The sequence below is a fragment of the Pseudophryne corroboree genome, chromosome 3 (genome assembly GCF_028390025.1).
Source record: "Pseudophryne corroboree isolate aPseCor3 chromosome 3, aPseCor3.hap2, whole genome shotgun sequence".
Taxonomy (NCBI): Eukaryota; Metazoa; Chordata; class Amphibia; order Anura; family Myobatrachidae; genus Pseudophryne; species Pseudophryne corroboree.
Genome location: NC_086446.1, coordinates 61,478,368 through 61,489,764, shown reverse-complemented (window position 1 = coordinate 61,489,764; position 11,397 = coordinate 61,478,368). Strand labels below are relative to the sequence as shown.

At 44.5% G+C, this 11,397-nt stretch overlaps 1 protein-coding gene across 1 annotated transcript in view; it reads right to left on the bottom strand.

Moving 5' to 3' along the window:
- Positions 1 to 831: 831 nt before the first annotated feature.
- The window catches only part of LOC135057162 (NACHT, LRR and PYD domains-containing protein 3-like), a 79,671-nt gene continuing 69,105 nt past the window's right edge, over positions 832 to 11,397 (bottom strand). Inside the window, exons 5-6 of the mRNA XM_063963061.1 lie at positions 5,846 to 6,004; positions 832 to 937 (exon numbers count right to left, since the gene is read on the bottom strand). Coding sequence (XP_063819131.1) covers positions 832 to 937; positions 5,846 to 6,004 — 265 coding nt within the window. The remainder of the gene's footprint in view (positions 938 to 5,845; positions 6,005 to 11,397) is intronic.

The following is an 11,397-nucleotide window of genomic DNA, read 5'->3' as shown; positions in this document are numbered from 1 at the left end:
ACTCCCAGTAGGCGGCGGCTTAGCATGTGCAATGCTGCTAAAATCGCCTTGCGAGCGAACAACTCGGAATGAGGGCCCATGTGCACTGCAGGAGGGGCAGATATAACATGTGTAGAGAGAGTTAGATTTGGGTGGGGTGTGTTCAAACTGAAATATAAATTGCAGTGTAAAAATAAAGCAGCCAGTATTTACCCTGCAGAAACAAAATAACCCTCCCAAATCTAACTCTCTCTGCACATGTTATACCTGCCTCCCCTGCAGTGCACATGGGGAGGGTGGGGTAATTCTATGTTGATCGCAGCAGGACATTTTTTAGCAGTTGGGCAAAACCATGTGCACTGCAGGGGGCAGGGGGCAGATATAACATGTGTGCACTGCAGGGGGCGGGGGGCAGATATAACATGTGCAGAGAGAGATAGATTTGGGTGTGGTGAGTTCAATCTGCACATCAGTGCACATGGTTTTGCCCAACTGCTAAAAAATATCCTGCTGCGATCAACTTGGAATTACCGCCATGGTTTTGCCCAATTGCTAAAAAACTTGCTGCTGCAATCAACTCAGAATTACCCCCGATGTTTGTTACATACAGATGTTCAGATATTACCATATCAATAAATGAAACATACAATAATAAATCATAGTCAGCCGTGAATAAATGAGCCAAATTTTCAAGTAAAAGAGGCCTTCGCTATTTTATCACAGCTGTATAATAGCGTACAGAGTGCCTCCTTTACTTGAAAATGTAATAATACATAATGGCAACAATCTAATTATCATGTTTACTAAAGGTATCATTTATTCACAGCAAACTTATTTCCTCATAGGTCTTACCTACTGCTGGCAGAATTTCACCACCGATGTACTGGTATCCGACTTTATAGTTAATTCGGCCATTACTACTGGAAGTAAGGCTTGCAGGTGGTAAATAGCAGGATTTCTACAGTAGGTGGGAGAGGGTTTCCAAATGTTAGATTTTGAAAAAACAAAGCAAACATACAAAAGTAAGATACAAACAGTAGCTTTAGCTTCACGTGTCCCTCTCCGCATCGGCATTTAAGTGAGATGCCGCTCTTCCCACCTGGTTTTTATCTGATATGCTCCTCCATCCTCCAGCTTTTCTACCAGAACTTAAGCCACCACTGCTCACAGGCTTTTCACTTACATGCTCTTCTGCCCACATGCCACTCTTGCCCACTAGCTTTTCCTTTATGTACCCTCTCTGCCCTGCAGTCAGCATGACTAACATCCCGCTCTGCCCAGCAGCTTTCAGTCACATGCTCCTCTTTCCACCATCTTTTTCTCGTATATGCCCTTCTGCCCACCAGCTCTCCTCACATGCCTCCTCTGCCCATCAGATTTTCCCCTTGCATGATTACTCTGCCAACCAGCTTATCCTCTCATGCCTTCTCTACCCATCAGCTTTTCATCATACTGTATACCCCTTTGCCCATTAGCTATTCCTTACATTTTCCCCTACACCAGCTTTTCCTCACATTCCCCCTGCCTTACAGTTGCAGTTGGGCAGAGAAGTTGGAGATACTGTAGCATGATCTTATTCCCATTCCTCTGGTTCTTATAGGAAGTGCCTTCAGGCCCGGCGACAGGGGGGGTCAAAGGGGACTCCAGTCCCGGGCCCCATCGATGTGAGGGGCCCCAAGGTCCAGCGGCGGCAGCATGTCAGAGTTAAATAATTATATAAATCGCAGCATCGCACAAGCTGCGGGCCGCCTGCTGTGTATTTAAAGGAAATCAGTAACTCCCTTTTTTTCCCCTAGCGCGCCTCCCTGGCCCTGTTGTCACCCCTCAGTGCCCCCAGCCCAGCCCCAGGTCATCTGTCACTCAGCCAGTGTCCCTGTGCAGTGCAATGATGTTGCACTAGTCACACAGGACACTGCGTCTGGACCGTCCCTCCTCTCTGAGTCCTTCCCACCCACCCTGTCTCTGCTGCGAGGAGCATGAGCGGCAAAGCAGGAGCGGGAATGCAGGAGTGCTGGCAGCTTGTTGCTGCATGGACGTCACTGACACTCGGAGCCTGGATGATTAGCAGCGCCGGCGGCTGTGTGTTGCTAGTAAGTCAAGTGTGTGCAGTGCCGGCGTGCTCGGCTCTCCAGCAGGATGATGTAGTGCCCGCACTATGATGTAATGCTCTGGAATACACCTTATTTGCACTAAAAAAAATCCATGCAGTGCCATCTGGTTCTTATGTTGCTAGTGATTGACATGCAAGTCACCCCATTTATTCCTGTATCTGTCAAGGAAAGCACCCAGGTTGTTAATGTTGGAAAGTAAGTGCCATATATATACATATAGATAGATATAGTGTGTCATATATGTTAATATAACACAGTGTGTGTGTGTGTGTGTGTGTGTGTGTGTGTGTGTATATATATATATATATATATATACATACACACACTTTTTTTTAAAGACAGCCTCTGGTTTAAGAGTGGGTGACCATGGGGGGTTGAGGGGGCCCCAGAAATATCAGTGTACCGGGCCCCAAATTTTCTGTTGCCGGCCCTGTGTGCCTTGTCCAGTGGCGGAACTAGCGAGCGTTGGGCCCAGGTGCGACAAAATGCTATGGGCCCATCCCGTCCAAGTCCACCCCCTCACCCCTGGAGAGGATCTGGTGAGGGGGACCTGCTCAGGGCAAGGGAAATGGATACCTAGCAATAGTGCCATAACTAGACATTTTAGCGCTGTGTGCAAGAAACGGCATCAGAGCCCCCACTCTATGTAAAACAGGGGCAGTGCGCGCCTTAGCTGCGCGCAAAATATATAGGGGCGTGGCTTAATGGGAAGGTGTGTGGCCACAAAATAATACCAATTCATATAATGGTGCACAGTAGTCTCCAAGATTCAAATTATGCCACACAGTAGCACCACTACACCAGGTAGAGCCCCTTTTACACATTACGGCGGACAGATTCCTCTTTTTACACATTACGGCAGACAACGTCCCCTTTTTTTCACATAACGGCAGACAGCGCCCCCTTTTTACACATTACGGCAGACAGCGTCCCCTTTTTTACACAGGATGGAAGACAGCGTCCCCTTTTTACACATTACGGCTGACAGTCCCCCTTTTTACACATTATGGCAGACAGCATCCCCTTTTTACACATAACGACAGACAGCGTCTCCTTTTTTACACATTACAGCAGACAGTCCCGCTTTTTACACATTACGGCAGACAGCTCCCCCTTTTACACATTACGGCATACAGCGTCCCCTTTTTTACACATTACAGGAGACAGTCCCCCTTTTTACACATTAAAGGCAGACAGCGCCCCCTTTTACACATTACGGCAGACAGCGTCCCCTTTTTTACACATAACGGCAGACAGTGTCCCCTTGTTTACACATAACTGCAGACAGCGTCCCCTTTTTACACATTACGGCAGACAGCATCACCTTTTTTACACATTACGGCAGACAGCATCCCCTTTTTAAACATTATGGCAGACAGAGTCCCTTTTTATACATTTAGACAGACAGCGTCCCCTTTTTACACATTACGGCAGACAGGATAGATAGATAGATAGATAGATAGATAGATAGATAGATAGATAGATAGACAGACAGAAAGAATAGACTATACTTACTGTCTCTGCTGGCAGTCAGGCTCCTTGGTGCAGCAGCTTCTGGCAGATCTCGGGCAATGGAGAAGCAGGAGGAGGGAGGTGAAGGAGGGAGCCGTAGCAGTGCAGTGTAATTGGTGGAGGCGCTGCTGCAGCTGTCACTCTCCCTCCACATAGGCTGCCCGCCGTCGCTGTGATGAGGGAAGCGCATCCCAGCATTCACAGCTGTGGCCAGCCTATATGGAAGAAGAGGGACAGCTGCCGCAGCGCCTCCACCAATTACACTGCGCTGCTACGGCTCCCTCCTCCATCTCCCTCCTCCTCCTTCCTCCTCCCCGTGGCCGCTGCGTCCCTGCTGCTCCTCTCCTCGGTGGGTGGCAGTGGCCCGCAGCACACAGCGGCATGTAATGAGTCAGTTTGACTCATTACATGCCGCGCTGGCTTTGGGCCCCTTGACAGTGGCGGGCCCCAGTGCAAGGCACCGCTTAGACTGGTGGTAGTTCCGCCACTGGCACTGACTGTGACATTGCCTCATTGTGCAGAGAAGGACAGATAGCTCCTCTACCCTATTGGACACATCCTTTTTGTGCTGTACCAAGCCCCGAGTGCCTGCACTTCAGGGTTGTGAGTGTTAACTAATAATGATGCCGCAATGCTGTCATAGTCAGTGTGAATGGGACTGGGCAGTGCAGCTGAGAGGAACCACCATGTTGGGAATACTGACTGTTGCTGTGATAAAAGCTTGCACAGCACAGCAAAAAAGGGGACAGACAGTGAGTGCTGGTGTAGGGAATGGTGGTGTTTTTAGGGGGTTGGCACAAATGAGTTGCCCTGGATCCCCCAAACTTAAATCCAATTCTCGTTTAGCCCTTGAATTATATTCCTGGCCAGTCCAGCCCTGAATTTATGGGACCTTCTGAACCTGTAACATAGAGTAGAAACTGTCCACTTAGAGCACTTCAGAACTCATTTAGAATTTTCTATTCTGGTGAGATGGTCCAGCATTCCTGCTAGGATTACACATCTGCCATTTCTGAATGTGTGCACCAGGGTAAGTGTAAAAAGAACACATAACCTAAAATAATATGCAACTCCATTATACTGGGCTATTAGACATGAAAAACTGGCAACATTTTATTGTGGAACTGGGCCCAGATGAGCCCACAGAAGGAGGACTGATCACTGCTGTAGGAGCAAGAAGGAAGAAGGTACCAAAGAGAAGAGATGAAGCCAACAAGATGAAGATACCAAAAAGAAGAAGAAAGACAGTGGACATAAGAAAGTAAAAGAGACATCAAGTATAATGAGAGAATTTACCATGAAATGAAGAAAAGTTGCCACTGGCTGGAAAAGGCCGGTGGGCGAAGACTAAAGAAGAAGGGGCCTGTGGCTGGAGACCAAAGGAGAATGTCCTGGGTCAGCATAGTGTTCAGGTGCTAAAGAGCTGACACTTTGTCCTCTCCTGCCCAAGTTAAGATGTCAAGATAAAAACAAGGCCCAGAAGTCATAAACTCAATGGGGTTTTAGTACTTAATTGTATTGTGATGCCACTAGACCCTAGAGAGCCCTAGAGGCCTGCCTCAGCCCCTAGATTCCCCTTTGGCCACACACTTTAGGCACTAGCTCTATTTGCCAGTCAATGGTGGGTAGACACAAGGCCTATCTCCACTATGCCGTTTAGGTTGCCCAACAGTTGTGGGCACTAGGCCCACTTAACACTCATGAGAGGCTGTGAGTCTCCGCAAGTTTCAAATTGATAAGTCAATTGTCCCACATATGCACTTGGCTGAATTTTGCCTACTAAGCATATAAAGGCATGCCTGGAATGGACATGCTGCTATGCAAACCTTAGACACGGTATGGGCTCTCCCAGCTTATTCCCAATACTAAGCCTCTGGTGCAACCAACCAGTAAATGGGCATATGTACAGTCACTATATATGTATGACCTGAAAACAGGTGAAGGAAGGGGTAGAAATGTATTTATTATTGTATTAACAGTTTCTTATACAGCACAGCAAATTACATTGCGCTTGAAATCAGGGGAGGGGGAAACAGTAACGAGGGAAACTGAAATAGACCTCACAGGACGTCTAGTAATTCTGTCCTGTTGTCCAAAAGGCTAGGTAACTATAAATGGAAGGGAAGAGAACTTGTATTAACTCAGTCTAACATTAACCCCACAAACCATATCGCACATGCCATACAAGTATAAATACACTTTTAAACATAATACATTGAATGGATGTAATTCAATAATCTTACACCAGAAGTTCCAGAGTGGGCCTCACACACATCTCAAGCTTTTCTGCACAGTCCTGGAGATCGTTGCATGACAGGTCCAGTCTGGTCAGAGAGCGGTTTGTAGTAATAACAGAGCAGAGATCATCACAGCAGGAGGAGGTCAGAGCACAGTTCCATAAACTGATGAGAGATGAGAGGTCTAAATTAGTTTCTTATCTTTCTATCCCTTGCACTCAGCATAAATGTATAACTGAATGACTAAAACTATGTGAAGTCACCCTTGCCTAGATTTATATGTCTCCCTGGCTGATGTGCCCTGAGGGGAGGTCCAAGGGACATGTGCAGGTGTCATGAAAACCATGACCTCATCCACCTTACTGAGGATGTAGATGGGATCGATGCCCGTGAATATAAATATATAATTTTTGCATGGACATTCCCCAACCTAGACATTTTATATTAAAGCCCCCAACCAATATTCCTAGCACATGATTTGTTAAGGCAACTCCATTGTTTGGTTTTTAAACAATACACATATTAGTAAAATAACATCCCCACAAATCTGGACTTCAAAAGAAGATTAGATTCTCCCAAAAGTGTGCATTTCTATGCAGTTCAGGGTTTAATATGGACACTCTGGGGCTGATGTATTAAGCCTGAAGAAGGCATAAGGAAGAGACAAACCAGTGATAAGTGCAAGGTGATAAACGCACTAAAGCAGAAGTTATATTCACATAAAAAAGTCATTGACAAAAATAGAAAATCCAGATACATCAGAAAAAGTTGTGTACAATGTGCTCAGAGGGTTATACAACACATAACATATCATGAAGCATATAACAAAAAACAAACATTGGGGCAGATGTATTAACCTAGAGAAGGCATAAGGAAGTGATGAACTGGTGATAAGTGCAAGGTGATAAACGCACCAGCCAATCAGCCACAATATGTAAATTGACAGGAGCTGACTGGCTGGTGCATTTATCACCTTGCACTTATCACTGGTTTATCACTTCCTTATGCCTGCTCCAGGTTAATACATCTGCCCCATCATCTCAAAAAATATTCATAAAGAATTTGGTGGGTCAGTACATACGGGTCTCATACCATAGGGTGTTGCATAAGCAGTGCTAAATAGATTACCTAGTGATGAGACAGAATATCAACAAAACTTTCTCACATGGCAAAGACATTTTTGGCTTGAGTTTCCTTCTGGAGCGATGCCTCCAACCAGTCCACATTAGTATAGTAAAAAAAAGTTTTTCCTTAAATAGTTCTAGAAGAAGTGGAGAATTCTGGATCCATGTGCAAAATACTCTTCAGGGCAGCCAAATAAAAAATACTACAAAATATTTTGGCATATTTAGCAACAGGGAAATTGGTCAAAGAGTATGATAGCATTTCAAGGAGGTCTTCTTTTGACAAAGAGGGAAAGTGCTCCAACTACTGAGCAATATCTGTTTAAAGGGTCCAGTCATCTAGAAGAGTGCTTTAGAACCTGCAATTAAGACAATTTGCTCTTCGGGCTGGGGAAGATCACAATAGCAGATTGTCCAGAGTGTTGCCCCAGTCACCAGCTGGTATAGATTTCAAATCCTTGATAACATAATATTGGGCTTGAAGAAGTAAAGGCCAAATGTTCTGAGACAAGGAAATCTAGTGATAGTGTAATACCCCGGTATGACAAGTGTGTACCCCACGTGGTACAGGTCAGGTATACCTTGATGGGATATTCCTCCTTCAGCAGCAGCTCTTCCCTATTCCTGGCAGAGAGGCAAGGTTTTCCCCAGACACAAATAAAGGCAGACATGGTTTTGCATAAAAGACTAAGGGGTCTATTTACTAAGCCTTGGATGGAGATAAAGTCGCTGGAGATAAAGTACCAGCCAATCAGCTCCTAACTGTCATGTTACAGGCTGTGTTTGAAAAATGACAGTTTGGAGCCAATTGGCCGGTACTTTAACTCCAGCAACTTTATCTCCATCTAAGGCTTAGTAAATAGACGCCTTAATTAGAGATGAGCGGGTTCGGTTCGTCGAGATCCGAACCCCCCCGAACTTCACCTATTTTACACGGTTCCGAGGCAGCCTCGGATCCTCCCGCCTTGCTCGGTTAACCCGAACGCGGCCGAACGTCATCATCCCGCTGTCGGATTCTCACGAGATTCGTATTCTATATAAAGAGCCGCGCATCGCCGCCATTTTCACTCGTGCATTGGAGATTGAACGGAGAGGACGTGGCTGCGTTCTCTGCCTGAAAAGCTCCATATCTGTGCTCAGTGTGCTGCAAATATCTGTGCTCAGTGTGCTGCAAATATCTGTGCTCAGTGTGCTGCAAATATCTGTGCTCAGTGTGCTGCAAATATCTACGTTCTCTCCCTGAAAAGCTCCATATCTGTGCTCAGTGCGCTGCAAATATCTGTGCTCTGTGTGCTGCATTTTGGTGACCAACAGTATATAGTTGTACAGTACAGTAGGCCATTGCTGTATCTTGCAGTTCCGTGTCACTGCAAGTATCCATTCCATATCTGTGCTGCATTTTTGTAAGCAGTATATTTAGTAGTACAGTACAGCATTTTGGTGACCAACAGTTTATAGTTGTACAGTACAGTAGGCCATTGCTGTATCTTGCAGCTCCGTGTCACTTCAAGTATCCATATCTGTGCTGCATTGTTGTGAGCAGTATATATAGTAGTACAGTGCAGCATTTTGGTGACCAACAGTATATAGTTGTACAGTACAGTAGTACAGTGCTCAGTGTCAGTGCTGCATTGTGGTGACCAGTATACTACAGTACAATAGTCCAGTGCTGTTCTCGCTGCCCAGTGTCTGTTCTCCGTAGTATCATCAGTGCTCAGTATAATCAGTGATTGATCAGTATAATCAGTTCTCAGTATAATCAGTGCGCTGTTAGACGTGCGCCCGTTTTCCGCCATTAGTGCATTGGGGTTTAGACAATTGATGAAGTTATTGTGTCCCTTGTACAAAATCCCATCTAGATTCCACTTCACTAGGCAGGCGATAGCGAGATTTTACCAATTAATATCAGTGATTTATAATTAATTATTAATTACAGTGATCTTGCCAAATGATTCCAGTAATTTTGCCATTTTCTTCCAGTGATTTGGACAAATAATACCATTGATTAGAATGAATAATTCCTGTGATTTTGTAATTTTCTTCCAGTGATTTGGACCAATAATACCATTGATTAGAACAAATAATTCCTGTGATATTGAGGTGTTTGTGTCGCTTAGCTTAGCCGTCCAGCGACCACAGTGCACCTCTTTTTCTCTTTTCTTTGCATCATGTGCTGTTAGGGGCCAATTTTTTTAAGTGCCATCCTGTCTGACACTGCAGTGCCACTCCTAGATGGGCCAGGTGTTTGTGCCGCCCTCTTGGGTTGCTTAGCTTAGTCATCCCGCGACCTTGGTGCACATTTTAGGACTAAAAATAGTATTGTGAGGTGTGATGTGTTCAGAATAGACTGGAAATGAGTGGAAATTATGGTTATTGAGGTTAATAATACTACAGGTTGAGTATCCCATATCCAAATACGGAATATTCCGAAATACGGACTTTTTTGAGTGAGAGTGAGATAGTGAAACCTTTGTTTTCTGATGGCTCAATATACACAAACTTTGTTTAATACACAAAGTTATTAAAAATATTGTATTAAATGACCTTCAGGCTGTGTGTATAAGGTGTTGTGAAACATAAATGAATTGTGTGAATGTAGACACACTTTGTTTAATGTACAAAATTATAAAAAATATTGGCTAAAATGACCTTCAGGCTGTGTGTATGAGGTGTATATGAAACATAAATGCATTCTGTGCTTAGACTTAGGTCCCATCGCCATGATATCTCATTATGGTATGCAATTATTCCAAAATACATAAAAATTCGATATCCAAAATACCTCTGGTCCCAAGCATTTTGGATAAGGGATACTCAACCTGTAAAGGATCAAAATGACCCCCAATTTTAAGCTGTTTTTGAAAAAAAAAAAACACTGAATCCAAAACACACCCGAATCCGACAAAAAATTTTTTAGGGAGGTTTTGCCAAAATGCGTCCGAATCCAAAACACGGCCGTGGAATCAAATCCAAAACCAAAACACAAAACCCGAAAAATTCTAGCCTTAATGGTTTACTACGTAACCCGGAAAGGAGCTGATTACAGTAGGGAAGGGAAAGATTTGATTCAATCAACTTGAACACACAATCTAATAAAATCACAGCCCCCATATACACTTTAAATCATTACACCAATGGCAGTATAACTAAATCTGAGATTAATACTATGTTGCTCAATAATAAAAAATCAATCTATGCAGACAATATTAAAGTCCCAGATAACTTTGGTGTCTCTGCAGGGGGTCTCTACGTGTACGTTGGAGTCCGGTTATCTTGTTACATAGTGATATGCAGCTATTGTCTCATTTAGCCATGAGAAAATATTGCAGCTCTGTGTATTAAAGATGATTGGCCCTCATTCCAAGTTGTTCGCTCGGTATTTTTCATCGCATCGCAGTGAAAATCCGCTTAGTACGCATGCGCAATGTTCGCACTGCGACTGCGCCAAGTAACTTTACTATGAAGAAAGTATTTTTACTCACGGCTTTTTCTTCGCTCCGGCGATCGTAATGTGATTGACAGGAAATGGGTGTTACTGGGCGGAAACACGGCGTTTCAGGGGCGTGTGGCTGAAAACGCTACCGTTTCCGGAAAAAACGCAGGAGTGGCCGGGGAAACGGTGGGAGTGCCTGGGCGAACGCTGGGTGTGTTTGTGACGTCAACCAGGAACGACAAGCACTGAACTGATCGCACAGGCAGAGTAAGTCTGGAGCTACTCTGAAACTGCTAAGTAGTTAGTAATCGCAATATTGCGCATACATCGGTCGCAATTTTAAGAAGCTAAGATTCACTCCCAGTAGGCGGCGGCTTAGCGTGTGTAACTCTGCTAAATTCGCCTTGCGACCGATCAACTCGGAATGAGGGCCATTGTTTCAAACAAACTGGAGCTGCTTCCTGTGTTATTAGCTGCATAGGTATAGTAAATATAGGATAATGGGGCAGATGTATTAACCTGGAGAAGGCATAAGGAAGTGATAAACCAGTGATAAGTGCAAGGTGATAAACATACCAGCCAGTCAGCTCCTGTCAATTTGCATATTGGAGCTGATTGGCTGGTGCCTTTATCACCTTGCACATATCACTGGTTTATCACTTATGCCTTCTCCAGGTTAATATATCTGCCCCAATGTCCTTTGCAGTGGAGCAGGTTACAGTATAAATATGGATTTTTCTCACCCAGGTCAATGGATGTTGCGGAGTCAGTTTCCCCTCAGGTGTAGGTAAATCAGCACTGGTATAAAGTCTTTATACTCTCCTTTCTCTGACAATTGCTGTGTGCTCTCTTGGCTGAGGGTGTCATGGCATTCTTACTTCTTAATTGCTGCACTCCCACTGCTGTATCTCGCCCTTCTGCTTACTCTCTCACGCAACTTTCAGATTATCAGCTTACTTGTCTCCCCTCTCTCAGCTGCTCATAATAATAATAATAATAAT